Source organism: Triticum dicoccoides, chromosome 3B, assembly GCF_002162155.2.
Source record: "Triticum dicoccoides isolate Atlit2015 ecotype Zavitan chromosome 3B, WEW_v2.0, whole genome shotgun sequence".
Lineage (NCBI taxonomy): Eukaryota > Viridiplantae > Streptophyta > Magnoliopsida > Poales > Poaceae > Triticum > Triticum dicoccoides.
In genome coordinates, this window is record NC_041385.1 from 859,034,989 (window position 1) to 859,055,932 (window position 20,944).

A 20,944-nucleotide genomic window follows, 5' to 3' on the forward strand; every position below is an offset into this window, starting at 1 on the left:
TCCCAGACTTGTGTTTCATCAAGTAGACATACCCATATCCACTCAAGTCGTCAGTGAGAGTGAGAACATAACAATATCCTCCGCGAGCCTCAACGCTCATTGGACCGCACACATCAGTATGTATGATTTCCAATAAGTTGGTTGCTCGCTCCATTGTTCCGGAGAACGGAGTCTTGGTCATTTTGCCCATGAGGCATGGTTCGCATGTGTCAAATGATCCATAATCGAGAGACTCTAAAAGTCCATCAGCATGGAGCTTCTTCATGCGCTTGACACCAATGTGAGCAAGGCGGCAGTGCCACAAGTATGTGGGACTATCGTTATCAACTTTACATCTTTTGGTATTCACACTATGAATATGTGTAACATCACGTTCGAGATTCATTAAGAATAAACCATTGACCATCGGGGCATGACCATAAAACATATCTCTCATATAAATAGAATAACCATTATTCTCGGATTTAAATAAGTAGCCATCTTGTATCAAACGAGATCCAGATACAATGTTCATGCTCAAACTTGGCACTAAATAACAATTATTTGAGGTTTAAAACTAATCCTGTAGGTAAATGTAGAGGTAGCGTGCCGACAGGGATCACATCGACCTTGGAACCATTCCCGACGCGCATCGTCACCTCGTCCTTCGCCAGTCTCCGTTTATTCCGCAGTTCCTGCCTTGAGTTACAAATATGAGCAACCGCACCGGTATCAAATACCCAGGAGCTACTACGAGTACTGGTAAGGTACACATCAATTACATGTATATCACATATACCTTTAGTGTTGCCAGCCTTCTTGTCCGCTAAGTACTTGAGGCAGTTCCGCTTCCAGTGACCACTTCCCTTGCAATAAAAGCACTCAGTCTCAGGCTTGGGTCCATTCTTTGACTTCTTTCCGGCAACTGGCTTACCGGGCGCGGCAAATCCCTTGCCGTCCATCTTGAAGTTCTTCTTACCCTTGCCTTTCTTGAACTTAGTGGTTTTATTCAATATCAATACTTGATGTTCTTTCTTGATCTCTACCTCCGCTGATTTCAGCATTGAATATACCTCATGAATGGTCTTTTCCATCCCCTGCATATTGAAGTTCATCACAAAGCTCTTGTAGCTCGGTGGAAGCGACTGGAGGATTCTCTCAATAACCGCGTCATCTGGGAGATTAACTCCGAGCTGAGTCAAGCGGTTGTGCAACCCAGACATTTTGAGTATGTGCTCACTGACAGAACTATTTTCCTCCATCTTACAACTGAAGAACTTGCCGGAGACTTCATATCTCTCGACCCGGGCATGAGCTTGGAAAACCATTTTCAGCTCTTCAAACATCTCATATGCTCCGTGTTGCTCAAAACTCTTTTGGAGCCCCGGTTCTAAGCTATAAAGCATGCCGCACTGAACGAGGGAGTAATCATCAGCACGAGACTGCCAAGCGTTCATAACGTCTTGGTTCTCTGGGATGGGTGCTTCACCTAGCGGTGCTTCTAGGACATAATCTTTCTTGGCAGCTATGAGGATGATCCTCAGGTTCCGGACCCAGTACGTATAGTTGCTGCCATCATCATTCAGCTTGGTTTTCTCTAGGAACGCGTTGAAGTTGAGGGTAACGTGGGCCATTCGATCTACAAGAAATATTGTAAAGATTTTAGACTAAGTTCATGATAATTAAGTTCATCTAATCAAATTATTTAATGAACTCCCACTCAGATTAGACATCCCTCTAGTCATCTAAGTGATACATGATCCGAGTCGACTAGGCCGTGTCCGCTCATCACGTGAGATGGACTAGTCATCATCGGTGAACATCTCCATGTTGATCGTATCTTCCATACGACTCATGTTCGACCTTTCGGTCTCTTGTGTTCCGAGGCCATGTCTGTACATGCTAGGCTCATCAAGTTAACCTAAGTGTTTATGCATGTGTAGATCTGTCTTACACCCGTTGTATGTGAATGTTAGAATCTATCACACCCGATCATCACATGGTGCTTCGAAACAACGAACTTTCGCAACGGCGCACAGTTAGGGGGAACACTTTCTTGAAATTATTATGAGGGATCATCTTATTTACTACCGTCGTTCTAAGTAAACAAGATGCAAAAACATGATAAACATCACATGCAATCAAATAGTGACATGATATGGCCAATATCATATTGCTCCTTTGATCTCCATCTTCGGGGCTCCATGATCATCTTCATCACTGGGAAGACACCATGATCTCCATCATCATGATCTCCATCATCGTGTCTCCATGAAGTTGCTCGCCAACTATTACTTCTACTACTATGGCTAACATTTTAGCAATAAAGTAAAGTAATTACATGGTGTTGAATCAATGACACGCAGGTCATACAATAATTAAGACAACTCCTATGGCTCCTGCCGGTTGTCATACTCATCGACATGCAAGTCATGATTTCTATTACAAGAACATGATCTCATACATCACATATATATCATTCATCATTCATCACAACTTTTGGCCATATCACATCACAATCACATGCTGCAAAAACAAGTTAGACGTCCTCTAATTGTTGTTGCATGTTTTACGTGGCTGCAATAGGGTTCTAGCAAGAACGTTTTCTTACCTACGTAAAAGCCACAATGTGATTTGCCAACTTCTATTTACCCTTCATAAGGACCCTTTTCATCGAATCCCCTCCAACTAAAGTGGGAGAGACAGACACCCGCTAGCCACCTTATGCAACTAGTGCATGTCAGTCGGTGGAACCTGTCTCACGTAAGCGTACGTGTAAGGTCGGTCCGGGCCGCTTCATCCCACGATACCGCTGAAGCAAAATAAGACTAGTAGTGGCAAGAAAGTTGACAACATCTACGCCCACAACAAATTGTGTTCTACTCGTGCAAAGAGAACTACGCATAGACCTAGCTCTGATACCACTGTTGGAGAACGTTGCAGAAAATAAAATTTTTCTATGCTTCACCAAGATCAATCTATGAGTTCATCTAGCAACGAGAGAGAGGAGTGCATCTACATACCCTTGTAGATTGCGAGCGGAAGCATTCAAGAGAACGGGGTTGAGGGAGTCGTACTCGTCATGGTCGAAATCACCGAAGATCCCGAACGGACGACACCTCCGCGTTCAACACACGTACGGTTGAGGAAGACGTCTCCTCCTTCTTGATCCAGCAAGGGGGAAGGAGAGGTTGATGAAGATCCAGCAGCATGACGGCGTGGTGGTGGATGCAGCAGCGATCTCGGCAGGGCTTCGCCAAGCTTCTGCGAGAGGGAGAGGTGTAGCAAGGGGAGAGGGAGGCGCCAAGAGCATGGGTGCGGCTGCCCTCCCTCCCCCCTCTTTATATAGGCCCCCTAGGGGGGCGCCGGCCCTAGGAGATGGGATCTCCAAGGGAGGTCAGCGGCCAGGGGGGAAACTTGCCCCCCAAGCCAGGTGGAGGCGCCCCCACCCCTAGGGTTTCCCAACCCTAGGCGCAGGGGGGCCCAAGGGGGGCGCACCAGCCCACCAGCTGCTGGTTCCCCTCCTACTTCAGCCCATGGGGCCCTCCGGGATAGGTGGCCCCACCCAGTGGACCCCCGGGACCCTTTCGGTGGTCCCCGTACAATACCAGTGACCCCCGAAACTTTCCCGATGGCCGAAACCTGACTTCCTATATATAATTCTTTACCTTCGGACCATTTCGGAACTCCTCGTGACATGCGGGACTTCGAACAACTTTCGGTTTACTGCATACTCATATCTCTACAACCCTAGCGTCACCGAACCTTAAGTGTGTAGACCCTACGGGTTCGGGAGACACGCAGACATGACCGAGACGCCTCTCCGGTCAATAACCAACAGCGGGATCTGGATACCCATGTTGGCTCCCACATGCTCCTCGATGATCTCATCGGATGAACCACAATGTCGAGGATTCAATCAATCCCGTATACAATTCCCTTTGTCAATCGGTACGTTACATGCCCAAGATTCGATCGTCGGTATCCCAATACCTCGTTTAATCTCGTTACCGGCAAGTCACTTTACTCGTATCGTAATGCATGATCCCGTGACCAGACACTTGGTCACATTGAGCTCATTATGATGATGCATTACCGAGTGGGCCCAGAGATACCTCTCCATCATATGGAGTGACAAATCCGAGTCTCGATTCGTGCCAACCCAACAGATACTTTCGGAGATACCCGTAGTGCACCTTTATAGTCACCCAGTTACGTTGTGACGTTTGGCACACCCAAAGCACTCCTACGGTATCCGGGAGTTGCACAATCTCATGGTCTAAGGAAATGATACTTGACATTTGGAAAAGCTCTAGCTAAACGAACTACACGATCTTTGAGCTATGCTTAGGATTGGGTCTTGTCCATCACATCATTCTCCTAATGATGTGATCCCGTTATCAATGACATCCAGTGTCCATAGTCAGGAAACCATGACTATCTGTTGATCAACGAGCTAGTCAATTAGAGGCTCACTAGGGACATGTTGTGGTCTATGTATTCACACGTGTATTACGATTTCCGGATAACACAATTATAGCATGAATAACAGATAATTATCATGAACAAAGAAATATAATAATAACCATTTTATTATTGCCTCTAGGCATATTTCCAACAAGAACAACATATAAAAATCCTATGGCTATATCTCCTTATAAAATGGTTTATGGAAAAGCTTGTCATTTGCCTCTTGAGTTAGAACATAAAGCATATTGGGAAATTAAAGAACTCAACTATGATTTCAAACTTGTCGATGAAAAGAGGTTATTTGATATTAGCTCATTAGATGAATGGAGAACCCAAGCTTACGAAAACACAAAATTATTTAATGAAAAAGTTAAAAGATGGCATGACAAAAGAATCCAAAAGTGGGAATTCAAAGTGGGAGAACAAGTTCTCTTGTACAAATCTCATTTCAGATTCTTTGCAGGAAAACTTTTCTCTAAATGGGAAAGACCACATATCATCGAGGAGGTCAATCGCTCCAGAGCCATCAAGATCAATAATGCCGAAGGTACTAACCCAAATATAGTCAATGGGAAAAGAATTAAGTACTCTATCTCAGGTACACCTATTAATGTTGAAAGCAATATTATTCAAACCATGACACCGGAGGAACACATAAAAGAAACTTTCCGGAACACTCCGGAATCCTGAAAAAGAGGAGGTACGTGATACAGAAAGTAAACGGACTCCAAAAAATACGAAAAATATTTTCTGTCAGTTTTGGAATATTACAAAAGTTAAGAAAATAAGAAACAACCAGGAAGGCACCTGAGGAGGGCACAAGACACCAGGGAGCGCCTGGGCCCCCTGGCGCTCCCAGGTGGGTTGTGCCCACCTTGGGAACCTTCCCGACTCTGTTTTCCTCCCATTTTATTTTTTCCCAAGATAAAAAATCTTTATAGACCCCCCGAACATATTGACCACAGTATCGCGGAGAAATCTCCTGTTCTTCTTTCTCGCTGTTTTTCTGTTAGATCTAGCAAAGGCAGGCATCATGTCTTCTCCCTCTTCCAATGACGAGGAAGGGGATGCTTGCTTGATGAACATAGAACTTAAAAGGGAGGAACCAAAGAAAGCCATCCAAGAGAACAATGACAAGGAGGCTATGGTGGATCAAACCCAGATAGGAAGGTAAGCTATTCCGGCGGAAGAGAAAGAAGATATCCTTCAACCTTACTACACTCACCCTACCCCCACTGAAATTGAAGCCTTTAAGGCCTTCGAGACAGTTCGTGTTCAGAATAAGTACCTCACTCATGAAAATATTTTGTTACAAGAACACATCATCACCCTCCGGAGCATCATCCATAGGTTGGAGTACCTGTTGAAGACCACTACCACATCATCACCACCACCACCATCATCTTCTCTACCAAAGGAGACTTGAGCTCATGGTATGGGCACTCCCCTTGTCTTGTGCCAAGCTTGGGGGAGTTTCTCCGATATCATATCACCACCACTATCTTTGCCTTTATCTGTTTTAGTTCAATCTTTAGTTATCCTTTGGTTTAGTTTAGTAAAAGTTTAGTTCAATCAGTTTTCGAGTGATTGCTTAGTGTTCTATCTATCTATGTAATCGTGTGCGAGATATATAATAAAGTTTAGTTTAGGTTTTTCTTTCTTTACTTCCGTGTTCCAATCAAATAAAAAGAAAAGATCATATGCTAATCTTATTGTAAGTAATGACATCACATAAGGAAAACTATAAGTGGTAAAATTTGTTGGAGATTGACAAACATAGAATTGGTCAAATATGATGCAACTCTTGAAAGACTTAATAAGGGAAGATAAGATTCACATGCAAATATACTATCTTGGACATCTTTTATGATTGTGAGCCTCCATTAAATATTATATGTCAAAATTGTTGACGTTGGACAAAGAAGACAACGTAATGAGTTATGCTTGTTCATATTCACATATAAGTTATATTGTTATAGATCCTTCAACATGTGGTGCTTGTCAATATCTTTGCTAGCCAAAAATTCCGCACTAAGTAGAGATACTACTTGTGCATCCAAAAACCGTAAACCCAAATTCATGCCTTGAGAGTCCACCATACCTACCTATGGATTGAGTAAGATCCTTCAAGTAAGTTTTTATCGGTGCAATAAGGCAATAAAAATTGCTTCTAAATGTGTTGGATCATTTAGTGTAAGAGAAAATTGATCGTTGTACAAACTTGTGATGGCAAAGTAATAAACACGACAGACTGCATAATAAAGGTTGCTACCATAAGGGGCAATATAACGTGACGTTCTTTTGCATTAAAGGATTTGGCAAACAAACAAAAAGCACATGACAACCTCTGCTTCCCTCTGCAAAGGGTCTATCTTTTAGTTTTATGTATTTACTTTTATGTAAGATTCAAAGTATTCATCCCTATTCTTTTTTATTTTCTCTTTTGGCAAGCATCATTTGGTGATTGAAACACAAAGAGATTTCTCTCACAACTTTCATAGGTTTGAATTTAGCATCAGAGGACCTATAAGCTTTGAACACTATACCCCTCTTAATAGTACAGTAGTCGTATGACTCAATGAAAGAAAAGAAGAATAATGAAACAAATTCTACGTCTTCACTTCGTCTTTGACTTCCTTCGGCTGCAGTCAATTTCGTCGGAACCCACCGATCAAATTGCTTTGCGTCAACAATTTTAGGGGTCACTCTTCACAGCATAAGCTACATGAATAATATTCGCTGCTGCGCAGGGCATGTTCTTCGGAGTTTATAGCAAAGTCCTCATGACTTTAGGGACTTGTTACTCTGTGTGCACTAGCAAACACATGAGTACCTTACTGTTTATGTCAACAATATTCAAAACATAAGGAGGTAAATTATTGCACCAACAGATACCCATTGATGATAGTGTCTAGGACGAAGGGTTATGACTCCTCGGTTATGGATTCCTATCGGTCGGTCTTCATGACAGAAGGAAATTGGGATATCCGACCCTTTGTCCTCCGATGTTGTTGCACGTTCAACGTAGCATATCTCTTGAAGACCTCTCTTCCATTGATTCCTTGAGTAGCGAGTCTCGTAGATCATTAGGGTGTCCTCGTCTTCGGATGCATGATCCATCTGATTGCATTTAGCTATGGCACCTCGGCTCGTGTGCATGACGAGGTTCTCTAGGAGCTCCATGCCCCCTACAGCTACCTGCCCTATGATCCAACCGTTTCTGTCTTTGAGTGGGCAGTTTGTCTGATGACACGGCATGGATCGCACATGGTTCATCCAATATAGCGTCCAACATCGACTTGGGTCCCTTGCTCGGTTTCTTTTTCTTCAACAAAGGCTTATCATCAGGTTTGTCACAACTAGCACATTTTGAGAGCCTATTACAGCGCGGGCACCTGTCTTCCTTCCCTGAGCCGTGATGATCCGAACTTGGTTCAGGTGCCCTTGAATGGCAGTACAGGCGTCCTCCATTGTGAAATATCTTGCTCCAATGTCGAATAGCTCGGTAAACATTCTAATGTGTTTGCGAGCAATGGCTCTTGAGATTCCTTCGTCATGACAATTCTACCGGAACACCGTTAAAGCATCCTGATCGCAGCAATCCAGAATTTTGTTATTTGTAGAAATAAATCACGTCCAGAATTGCCAAACAGTCTTTTTTTTATTTTGTACGATGCAGGCGAGATCCTAGATGTCGTTTACCCTGGAGTTATTGGCGTCATACTCGACAGGGGGGGGTGGGAGCAAAAAACTTTTACTGATCTAATCTGACATCGGCCTCCCAAGCAGATTCCCCCGAGGTCGATCTAACGTTGGCCCTGGTACTACTAATGTGGCCTGGTTAACCTGATCGCCGTAGTGCACCATCGGATCCGAGCACCAGGCAGTTCCTTTACCAGCTCTAATGTCATGGGGAGGGTATGTTCGTAGGGTTTCAATCATCGAGATCGATGTCTCAGTGGGGGTTTCGAGTTTGAATCTTCTCCGACATGTCGGTTAAACCGAAGTGAGGTTGTCCGGCGCAGGAACCATGTCGGTCTGGACCAGATCATCGGATGGTGACACCATCGAGCCATTGCGACTACACAGATGGACCTATATGGGACACAAGTGACGGAGCTAAATCCGACATATCTCAGGTCAGGGGTCCCGAGCTAGTGATCTTGGCTAGATGGTAACAGGACGGACATGAGACACGATGTTTAACCTGGTTTGGGCCCCCTTGAATAGGTAAAGCCCTATGTCGTTCTTGTGTTGTATTGATTGTGGATGGGTTATAGAGTACATGTTGATCTACATCGAGATAATATCTATAAATGAACCTATCTCTACAGTATAAATCCCTCTGCTTATATAGACCCCGGGGTACCTAGGGTAAGAACTAGGTCGGCTACATTCAAGGATAAACATGCCGAGGATAACATAATGTCATGGAGAGTGCGCCAAGTCTTTGGAAGATTCCATGTGAAGTATGTCATGTGGCCTGACAAGACACGCCCAACACGGCCGACTAATCTAGACGGACACACCCACTTGGTAGTGTTCATCCTCCACTTGTGAAGCATTTTGTATTTCTTCTTGGCCTCACGATCGATGAAAACAATCCCCTGCGTAAAATCGTGTTGCCTTTGTGCGGCCACTGCGGATGAACTACCATGGTTCACCACGAGGATGCGTCTGACATCCGCGTATTCCTCTCTACAAAATAATTATTTTGTGCAATAAAATAATACAATTGTTTATCGTACAACTTGAATTGAAATTGAAAGAGTAGAGAGATCCGGCAAAGTGGTTGTCAGGTTTGGAGATTTTGAGGGGAATAATAAGAAGAGAAAAAAAGATGCAGGAAAGATACCTCCTGCCTAGGCCGATCGGTTGCGCTAGGGCACCATACTAGCGCTTATTCGAGTGCATTTGCTCGTATGGGACAATGGCTTGCACTCTTGTGCCCGACTGTGACCATACGAGCGTGTGCGATTGTATAGGATGTCGTCTTGCATTTTGTGCCCTCAATGGTCTCTCTGCATATGTCATACGAGCGCGCGTGCCCTCGTATGGGACGCTGTCTTGGCCTCTAGAAGTCCTGCTAGTTTTCGTCAAAAGCCATGCTACTCCCACTAGAGGCGTTGGGTTTCCCCTAAGAGGAAGGAATTATTAGCTAGCAGAAATGTTTTCCCACATCTAGAAGCAAGGTTTATCGAACCAATATGAGCTTCTAAGTAACAAGATAAACAACACATGTGCACAAACAAAATAAAAACTTGCAGCCAACGTGGCAAGATGGTTGTCAAACATCCTGCCTTGCTAGTTATAAGATTAAAAGAAAATAGAGATAGGTCGTGACAAAAATAGTAAGGCAAGTAAAGGAGAAATTTTTGTAGAAGAATTTATTGATGGGGGTAGACCCGGGGCCATACTTTTCACCGGTGTCTGGTGGCATCTCTCTCCTGAAAACAGTGGCAGAGCCAGCAAAAACTTAGAGCCCGGGATGCAGCCCCGGCTCGCCGGGTGCTGTCTCCGCCACTGCCCGAAACTATTGAAATACTTATGACTATGATCGTTCACGGTATAATCTCATGTAGGCATTGCGTCCGTGATACGTAGACCAGTAACAAGTTAGTGCTAGTTGGGAGCACAAGTTAGTCTGCATTGGGAGCACATGTTAGTATTAGCTTGGCGCAGATATTTTGCCAATAAAAGTTGTCGAAACCTATCAACAAGCGATCTAGTTTTGAAAATCTTGAGACAGGAAACCCAGCGATAAAATCAGTTTGTAATTTTGACTCCCGGTTGGAAAGATATATGATTTTGGAAAACCGTATTAAAAAAAGCAAAAGCAAACCAGCATATGCCCTCTGTGCGTGGGGAAGAATTCGGCCAAAACTTTGAGGTAGCGATAAATGGGGCACATGTGGTACGCTACTTATTACCACTAGAGCAGATGAGAGTAACATTTGCATTGACACCCCTTAATTATTAATTTCGGTAGGTCGTTACAGTGGGGACAGTTTAGTGAAGCCCATCTTGAGTGGGCAGCCCATTCAGGGGCTCCGCTGTCCATTCGACCGCCTATTTTAAGCTTAAAACATGGGGCCAACGAGAAGGGAGCTTCACTTTGATGCTTGTTGTGTCAAACAGACTTTTATTTAGGGGATGTTGTGTCAAACAGTCGAGCAATCGCATAGGCGCGCTCCCTATTGGGCCGACCCATGCTGCCAGTGACACATTATGACGAACTAATCTGACCAGATTCACCATAGCGACACCACACTGTAGGGAATCGGCTCACTGTAGCAGCCAGTGTGTTGTAACAAGGCTATCACCGTAACAAAAGTTTTTTTGTCATTTATTATCCAATTCCGAACATTCTTGGACAAGCTGAATATATTTTACAAAAAGCAAATACGTTTTAAAAAGGCAAACAATCTTTGATATTTCCAAAGAGTTTTGCAACAATACTAACATTATTTTGGAATTTCGAATTTATAGATCAATATTTTAAAAAAAAATTCAAATATTATTTTAAAAACAAAAAAATTCTGTTAAAATTCCTAAAAGACTTCGAATACCGCAACATCTTTTCATATTGTGAACTAATTTTGTTTTTTTAGAATTTCTACCAAATTTGGAAAACACATACATTTTATGATATTTGAGCATTTTTTAAAACGCAGAATATTTTTTAAATTCAGAGAAAATTTTAAAATTATACATTTTATAATACTGAACATTTTGACATCATATTTTGGATTTTTGAATAAATTTTTAAAATGATAACAATTTTGGCAAATTTGTAAAAAATAAAAACAAACATTTTTTTTGGAACTCCTGAAAAAAATTGTAGACATGAAATTTTTCTTAAACTTCCATGCAAATGTTAAAAGGGAACATTTTGAAATAAAACGAACAGGGAAATGAAGCCAAATAAAACCGGTAAAAGGAATATAAGGAAAAAAGAAAGAAAATGAAACCTAAACCTTCTAGAAGGTTCCCAAAACATGACTTTTTTTGGAAAATTGGCTGGTCCAATTCACTTGCTCCTACTTCAGCTCTGTGCGGAGGGCAACAGTTTACCTGCGAGGGCATCATTCGGTTGCACCTCTAGCGCTCTACCAAACGGTCTTGCCTAACACTGTAGATTTTGTAGCGCTTTAAGGATGGTTCAATGGAAATTTACTAAACCACACCTTAAGCATCGCTTAAAGGGCCAATTTATTTTTTTGGTTTTAAAACTCCAAAAAAACTGCATCGGTCAGGACTCACGAGATACTAACCAGTTGGGACTCGCGACATGTTGTGCCTAGTTTGGTTTTTTTAGTTCTTCATCGCTAAAAAATTGCAGCTGTATTCTATTTTTTTCTTCTTTTTCTCCGATTTGTATTTGGCCGTTTTTATCTGTTTTTCTTTCCTTTTCTCTTACCTTTTCTTTTTCCCATTTTTTAAAAATTCATTAACTTTTCATCAATTCGTGAACTTTTCAAGTAATGAACTTTTCAAGTCGTGAATCTTTTTGAATCTCATGATTTTTTTTAAAATCATGAACTTTTACAAAATTGATAATAAAAAAAACAATGAACAGTTTTTGAAATCAAAGTTGCACCAACTTTTCAAAAAATTACACCAATTCAAAAAATTACAACAACTTTTCTGAAACGAGTAAACTATTTTTTACATGTAACGCACATTTTGTTACAATTTTACGGAGTACTTTCTTTTAATTACATTAACATTTTTTACGCAAACATTCTTTACTTTGTACAAACATTTTTGTAAAATGTCCTGTATATTTTTTTGAAACATTTTGATTGTTTTATCAATGTGTTGTTTAAACTACACTAAAATCTTTAACAGTTTTAAAATTCATGGGCTTTAAAATTTTTCTATAAATGTTAATTTTTTGAATATTACTATGTATTTAGAATATTTGCCTCATTTACATTATTATACACGGTCCAGTATCTCAGCCACAAATCTAATGCACCTTATCCCGACGCATAATAAGGTGCATTTACACTGGCCACGAATTTAATGCACCTTATCCAATGCACGTTATCCAGATATGAAGTCATTGGTCCTCTGGCAACAAACAGTCTTACTGCAGCGTAGGGAAGACACCGTCTTCTTCAAGTTTCCACGTTGACCTCCAAAGGAAATGGCCGCATAGCAGCACGGCATCTCCTCCCCAATCGATTCATCTTCCACAGCAAGGTATCTTTCGTCTCTCCCATAAGCTTAGCCTCCTTCTTCATTCTTTTCTCCAGAAGCTTAGATACGTTTTGCTCCCCATTTTTGTTTCTTTCCCGCACACTGTTTTGGTTGATTTCAGTTCTTGGTGACATAGTTCCTCTTCAGGAGAATATCATACGGAAACCAATATTCGATGAAAACTTCGTGGAAACCATACTTCAAAGTTTTGAAAAAATCTGAAGAAAATATGGGATGTTAAGAAGGTGATGTTTTATTGCCACGCAAAATTTCAATTGAAACACACTACGAGATGTGAGCTATAAAAAAGACAAATCCAGCCCTGAGTACTGACATTACTATTTGGCACTATTCAACCTTGATTTTGTCTTTTTCATAACTCACATCTCATAATGTGTTTCAACTTGAATTTTTGTGTGGCAATAAGGGTGTGTTTGGTTTGAGCCCCAGCTAGCCCTACCAATTTTTGGTATGACCAAATCAAGGGCATGACCAATATATTGGTAAGTAGTTTTTGTTTGGATTGTAGCCCAGTTGCTGCCCAAAATTTTGGCAAGTCTTCCGTTTGGTTTGCACCGCTGACCTGAATGACTACACTAGACTTTGGAATACTTCACACGTCTATTATCTAAATAAAAACAAAGATGCATACAAGAGAAAAGAAATATGCTTGCCAACAGAATGACACGAGACAGCCACAGCCGGAAGTTTTTAGTACACTAGTCCTCGCCCAGCGCAGGAAAATATCACGCTGCATGCACTTTATTTTTTTTAAGCACCAAACTGCATGCCCTCACTAATCGTTGCGACTAAAACGACTAATTACAGGCCAAAAGATGCAAAACGCCCGGCTGCATGCACCGCATGTGACATTACATGGACAAAGTCGCGACGCCAATTTATTGGCGGAGCTCTTCTCCGCCCATGGCTTGCCCGCGTGTTGGCGCGATTTACACGGGCCCGCGGCGGCTGTGCTGGGCACGCCAATTTTTTGGTAGTGATCCAAACAGGTAACAAATGCCATGGGCTAGCCAATTTTTTGGTGTGGTCAGATTTGGTGGTCATCCAAACACACCCGGAAACATCATCCTCTTAACATCTCGTATTTTTTTTGAGATTTTTTTAAAACTTCAAAACATCTTCTTCTCGTGGTTTTCACCGGTTTCCACCGAATGTTGGTTTCTGTATGATATTTTCCCGCCGTTCCTCTTATGCTGAGGTCGGTGCTTGCCTAGGCAGGCTCAGGTTTTAGATCTGGCCGATCTTTAGTTTCAGAGAGAATCCACGCAGAATTTGTGATTCTCCTTAGAGCTATTCTGAGATTGGGCATGCTTCTATTCGTCAGTTGGACTCAGTAGTAGGTTGAGAACACTTTTCCTATTCTTCATGAGGCTGGTTCCCACGATTAACTTGTTTTATATATTTTTGATATGAAGATGTGATGCACATGGCCGATCTACTCAGTTTGTTGGAGTGAAGAGTCCATCTTTGCTACCAAAGAGGATAATTGATAATGAGCTTGAAATAGGCAGGGTATTGCTCTGAAGTGTGCTAGTTGCACCAGCAATCTGCCGTAGCGAGGGATGAGTGAACGTGATGCCTAGGTTCATGAGTAGGTGTCAAGTGGACATGGCAGTGACAACAAAATTAGACCTTTCCCCTCCTCTCTAGTCTAGACATAGGCAATCAGGTGGTTCCCGTCCTCAGCAGGCCGCTCGCCTCCGATAGCAGCCTAGGCAATCGGGAGTTAGGGGGAACCCTAATCTGACTTCGGTTTGTAGATATAGTCGTCCATGTTAGGATTGCTCTCCCTGCTACCTATTTGCCTCCCAGGTGCAATATTTCCCAGAGAGAATTCCTTATTTGACACTCCCTTAAAATCATGTTCCTTATTTGACACTGAAAAAAATTTCTTACCTATATGACCTATAGTCTTAATTTTTTTTCCCTATATGACACTCTAGTTCATTTTATACACGTGAAAAGACCTTTTTGCCCCTGTACATAATGTGACCAGAAATATGTAGCATTGAGCCTAATTAAGGAAAATTCGTTTCTGAGAGTGAGCACAACTGAACATGTTATCTCCTCCGTTGGTCTTTTTTGGGATGCGTGTGTATTCTGTATACCTGAGCGCATGTATCCAATGTATTTAAAACATACTCAGTTGTTGGTCTAGTTTCATGCGATATGGTTTGTGAGTGCGACTGTTTGACGAACTTTTGTACGTGTGCTTTAACATTAAAATGCATTCTTAAAAATGAATGAATTTTTTTAAGCATTTTTGTGTGTGCTTCGGTGATCACCTACGTGCATGCCATTAGTGCATGTGCACGTATTTGCATGGCCCATGCAGGACCTATAGCTGTATGGAATGAAGTTGCGTGCTAGCACGAACGTATGCCCGGTTCGGTGCAGCCAACATGCGTATGTATATGAACCGGGTCATATGAAGCTAGAATACATGTATTCGCTTGATCATCATGGTGCGCATATGTATTTAAATATCTATGCTCCGGCCGGCAAGCTGGCCGCGTATATGTACACAAATACGTATAGACAACTAGCCAGACCGGTCAATTAGCACATGAACCATGGAAGGCCTCGGTCATGATTTCTTGTACCGGCTGGCGCACCCACGGGGCACCCACGGGGAGCCACCAAGAGATCCATCCATCATCCATCCATAGCACGCCTCAAGCATCACGCATCAGCCAGGAGATCGACGCGAGCTCGGCTGTCTTCTGGAGTAGATGGCTGAGTAGATGGCCGGGAGGGAGGTAGCATAGCCGGCTCCGGCCGTGTTGCGGTTGCTGTCCAGCCGGCTGACTCTGTCCGCCCACCCCGCCGCTTATCCAGGGGAAAATTCCTAAACGTAGTAGACTTGACCTGATTTTTTTACCGGCTGGCCTAATTCAACAAACTTTTCGAAAGCATATTTGTGGTCACATTATACATACGGGTAAAATGGTCTTTTCACCTGAACAAAATGCACTAGAGTGTCATATAGGGAAAAAAATTAAGACTAGAGATCATATAGGGAAGAAAATTTTCTCCAGTGTCAAATAAGGAACACAATTTTAAGAGAGTATCAAATAAGGAATTCTCTCTATTTCCCAGGTTTAACGTATCTCCTGGAGGCGCTGGCCGCACGTTGCTGCTGCAAGTTCCTCTTTTCCTCTCGGGCTTGCGACTAAAAACCCTAGCCGCCACCAGGATACTCCCTCCGGCGGCTCCCCTCCGCCGGCGACCTTGGTTGTCGGTGGTGAGGGGGGTCGCCGGATCTACGTTTGTGGATCGTGTAGCTTTATGTTAGGCCCTAGTAGCTTTGTTTTTTCGGTTGTTCATCGTCTTCGCTTCGGAGGCGGCGATGGTGACGTTGAATAAAGAAGGTTCAGATCTATGCTCAACGAGGCATTCGGTCCTATGGTTGTGGATGAATTTGAAAATCAGTCTGTTCAAACAAGGATGGTGTGGCGGCGGCATCATCCTCGTGGTGGACCAGTGTCCTCGGGCTTCATTGTTGCGACGACGTTTGCTCCGACGCCGGTGTGGAGCTTGGGAGGTAGTCCAAAAGCAGACACAGATTGCGGTCTGCATCGACTACATCTGAAAAACGAAACGTGTGCTGGATTCGTGGTTGATGGATGGCAGGTATGGTTTCCTCATTCGACGTCTTAGTCGTGGTGGGGTGCCAGATCTGAAGTTCGACGGCTTGTCCGGGGTGTTTCCCTGGTCTGATTCGTTCCACGACAATGATTTTACTTTTAGTGAGCCACCTTGGAGGTCCGCAAAGCTGCTTATCAGCGATGGAGCCGCATCGAGCTCGTGTGAGGAGGTGATCCGTCCTTTTTTACTTTGGTGGCTGCTGTGGTGGTGCGGGAGGCGGGTGACACGGCTTGGTGTTAAGTTCGGCGATGTTCTGCTGTCTTTTCAGTTTTGTCATGTTGGTCTTTACGCGACTTGTATTTTGTTTTCATGATATGAATGACATGTATTACCATGCAAAAAAAGACCCCGACTGTTGTTTATTTGCACAATTTCAGTTCACATGCATGTCTAGCGAGACCTGCGTGCGTTCATTTTCGTATATAGATTAGTGCACATCCTCAAACCATTCTTTGCATCTTTATTTATTCAAGGTATTAATCATCTTGAAATTGTTTTCAACAGAGCTACACGTGAGAGTTTAACTTTGGGAACCACTAGCGATCAGACTACTTTATTTATTCAACGTCTTCTCCCATTGAAAGCGCATCGCCGGAAATCCTGAAATAAATTCAGGAATAATGCAAGCACCAGGATTTGAACCCTGGTGGGTTGGGGATACCACTGTCCACCTAACCAACTCAACCACAGGTTGATTCGCGCAATCAAACTACTGATGGTTAGCATTTCATCAAACTAGCCCCTTGCCGTACGATTGAAATCTTTCGAAGCGTCAGATTAATCCAAGGAAACATGCATGCAACGTATTCCTCAATAAGAAACTGGTTCCCAGAAATTACGGCAATCTATGTTTTGTTGTTTTTGGTAAGCCGTCATTTGCTTGCACCAAATAAATAAAGAAATTAATGCTTCCCAGAAATTAAGTTAAAAACTCCATTTTCGTTTTCTGGTAAGTTGTGATTGCTTCCAAACAAACAAATACAGAAATTAATGCTTCCTAGAAAATTTCAAGAAAATAGGAAATTTTCTTCCAACAAAATAAAGGTTTATGTAGATCTTTTTTCTGTAGCGCAAGGTGCTGTGGAAACTTTATATTTTGTCAATGGAAGCATCATTCAAGAGAAACATATTATGTGATAGTATATGATAGAAATATTTATTTCAACAAAGCAATATTTCAACCTTGTGGTAGCATTTTTTACACACTTTGGAAACATTTTTTGTGTAACAAAAACTATATTCATGTTTGATGGAAACATTTGCGTCGCAACGGAATTGTCCGGATCGATGACATGAATATACACGGATACAAATTCCTTTGATACGAATTCTTTTCGATGCGTGCAGAGAACTGTCATCAATAACAAGACTGCTCTCGGCTTGATCGTACTAAAACACCACCAGGTCGATGGAAACCAGGTCAATGAATAGTGGCCTCAAAAATCGGGACGTAGCGGACCAGCACATGGTAACATAATTAAATGTCTTACTTCTTTTTTCACACAACGTTACCCTCAACATTTTCTATACACGACGCGCGCCTAATTAGCACCGGCCAGAGAGCGTAGGCTAAACTTCTCTGAAAATAGACACACACTCACACACACGCACCGTATCAAGGCGAGGCTTGCAGGTTGGAAAGGCAGGCTGCTGCCGATGGCAGGGCGTCGTGTGTTGGTCCGCTGCGTTCTAAGCGCCATGCCAACATTCGCGCTCACCGTGCTACGCTTGCCGAAGAAGATTCTTAGGGAGATCGACAAGTGCAGGCGCCGGTTCCTCTGGAGCAACGAAGAGGAGATCACTGGGGCCAGCTGCAAGGTGAACTGGCCGTCAGTGTGTGCCCCAACGGAGCAGGGGGCCCTCAGCGTCCCGGACCTCAAGCGCTTTGGCAGAGCGCTTCGGCTGCGCTGGCTATGGATCGCATGGCACCACCCGGAAAAGCCCTGGGCGGGGTCTGAACTGCCATGCAACGATGCAGACAGGGCCCTCTTTGCGGCATCGACCAAGGTAACGGTCGGAGACGGGACGCGGGCCTCTTTCTGGCTGTCGCCATGGCTAGGGCACGGAACGCTGTCACAGCGTTTCCCCCAGCTGTTCAACCACTCCCGCCGCAAGCACATAACAGTTCAGGAGGCAATGAAAGGCGACACATGGATCCGCGATCTCGCTCACGGGCAAAACCAGCACCTCCTTAGTGAGGTGCTAAGCCTGCACCACGAGCTGCAGCGCTCGGGACCGCCGGCACGGCCTGGGGAGCAAGATGCCATCAGTTGGAAACTATCAGGCACGGGGTCGTATTCGGCCAAATTGGCATACCGGGTGCAGTTCCAGGGAAGGATAGCCACCAACTTTGACCAACTAATCTGGAAGGCCTGGGCGCCAGGGAAGATCAAAATATTCGCGTGGTTGCTGCTGCGGGATAGGCTTTGGTGCAACGACAGGCTGCAGAGGCGGGGATGGCCGAATTCCTACTTCTGTCAACTCTGTGTCAGAAGCCTCGAGTCCTCGAGCCACCTGTTCTGGAATTGCCCGGAGTCCAGGCAGGTTTGGAGCAGGATCGGGCAATGGCAAGGCTGCTCTTCGCTCTCTCCCGCAGCTAGCTGGTGCAGCAGAAACTCCACCACGATCGTCCAAACCATCCTAGCGCGCACAGACACACCTCACCGGCAAGGCGCGCGGTCGATCTTGCTGCTGGCATGCTGGGAGATTTGGCAAGAAAGGAACAAATGCACTTTCCGCCGCGGCATCCCAAGCGTGAGAGAAATCCTCAGGCGCATCCGAGATGGCATCGAGCTTTGGAGGATCACCGGAGCTTCATGCATTGAGAGCCCTTTTGGGGAACCACCATGAGAGAGTAGGATTTTTCCCTTTCGTGCCTTAGGGTTTGCGGCCGCCTGTGGCCAACCCTGCACTTGCGATCTTAGGATCTTCGCCCCGCAACTGTTTTATCACTGCTTCCTGCTAAATCAATGAAAAGCCAGCGATTGCTGGATCTTTCAAAAAAAATGTTCTAGTTTGTGCATTGTAGATCACATACAAGGCTACTGGGTAAATCTCAAGTAGGTAAGTAATTACCTGTTGTGGATTTCTCCAGTGCATGCATGTCTGAAACAAAGTAAAATTGTTTTCTCTAGTTTTCAAGAGTAATACACTTACAATGGGTGAAACAAATGTCTTGGAGCGCATATTCTATGGACTCGAGAAACCAACGGATCTGGCATTAGCACTTCTACAGGAGATCACTGAAAACTTCTCTGAAAATAGAAAAAATTGGCAAGGGCGGATTCGGGGAGGTTTACAAGGTAAGAGTATATAATTAATGATCTGAAGTTAAGTAAAATATTACTATTTCAATGAATAGTACTGGGTCTTCATTTTGGTGCCAGAAGGATGAGAATGATCGCATCTAAATGCTTGTTAACAGGGCATGCTCCAAAATTGTATTGTTGTCGTGAAGAGGATAATTGTGAGTGAACACACAGTGGATGACAGGTTTTTTGATTGCGAGGTTAAAAACTTGATGAAAGTTAGCCATCTGAATGTAGTCCGCTTTCTTGGCTTCTGTTCAAATACACACCGCGAAGCAATACAATTTCCAGGATCAGCAGATTTCGTTTTCGTCCAGAAAAGAGAAAGGTTACTATGTTTCGAGTATATCAACAATGGAAGCCTTGATAAACATATTACCGGTACGACAATGTTACTTATCATTTTTATCTTACCAGGAAATTTCATGTCAGTTTCGTACAAATTCTTAGCGTCATACTTCCACAAAAAAAATCTTATACCATTTCTAGGTATACACCTAATTAGCATGTTAGTTCGAACATTTCATTCTTTATACTTCACTGCCCTCCTTTTTTCCTTGTGCAGATGAATTGAGAGGGCTTGAATGGAGTGTACGGTATGAAATAATCAAGGGGATTTTACATGGTTTGCGTTACCTTCATATGGAGATTAACATTATCCATATGGACCTCAAACCTAGTAATATAATGCTAGACAATGATATGGTGCCAAAGATAACTGATTTTGGTCTATCAAGACTTGCTAAGATCACACATACCAGTGGTACCCGTTTTATAACACAGTAAGCTATGTTCAAGAGAACTCATTATCTTTTGCGACATTTATTCTTTCCAATTTCTTTGTGATATGATGCATCGACATGTGGAATTTTTCGGCAGTGGATACTGTGCTCCAGAATACGAGAACTGTGGGAAGATGTCAAAAAAGGTTGACATGTATAGCTTGGGAGTTATAATCATTGAACTCGTAACAGGACGTAAGGGTGATCCAAATAAGACTAATGTAAGAGTCATTTATCTAACTACGCAGATGTTCTATTTTCAAAATTTTGCCAATGTTTTGTAATTCTATTTGTTACTCTTTTCATGTGTAGCACTCAATTCACACACTCCCATCTTAATTGTCACTGATTTAGTACAACTTTGTACTAAATCAGCAACAATTAATATGGATCGGAGGGTGTACAGTTTATAGATAAAGGACTTATTTCACATACCACGGTATTTGAAGAATATAATGCTGGCTTAAAAATCATATTTGCACAGTCCGTAGTTTGATCAAGAGCCGTGGATAAGATTTCTGTGTGTGTGGA

General features: G+C 43.1%; 1 protein-coding gene across 10 annotated transcripts in view; it reads left to right on the top strand.

Annotated features, from left to right (window-relative positions):
• Positions 1-12,509: 12,509 nt before the first annotated feature.
• LOC119279014 (disease resistance protein RGA5-like) overlaps positions 12,510-20,944 on the top strand; it is an 18,908-nt gene continuing 10,473 nt past the window's right edge. For 3 of the 10 annotated variants that reach the window (XM_037560432.1, XM_037560428.1, XM_037560431.1), the window contains exon 1: positions 20,286-20,634. Coding sequence is in view for 7 of the 10 variants with exons in the window: in XM_037560428.1 (XP_037416325.1) it covers positions 20,633-20,634 (2 nt within the window). In the remaining 3 variants the exon portion in view is untranslated. Of the gene's footprint in view, positions 12,658-16,827; positions 19,626-19,747; positions 20,013-20,196; positions 20,635-20,944 lie in introns of those variants that run through there. The other 7 variants (XM_037560422.1, XM_037560427.1, XM_037560424.1 and 4 more) reach the window with 6 other exon arrangements.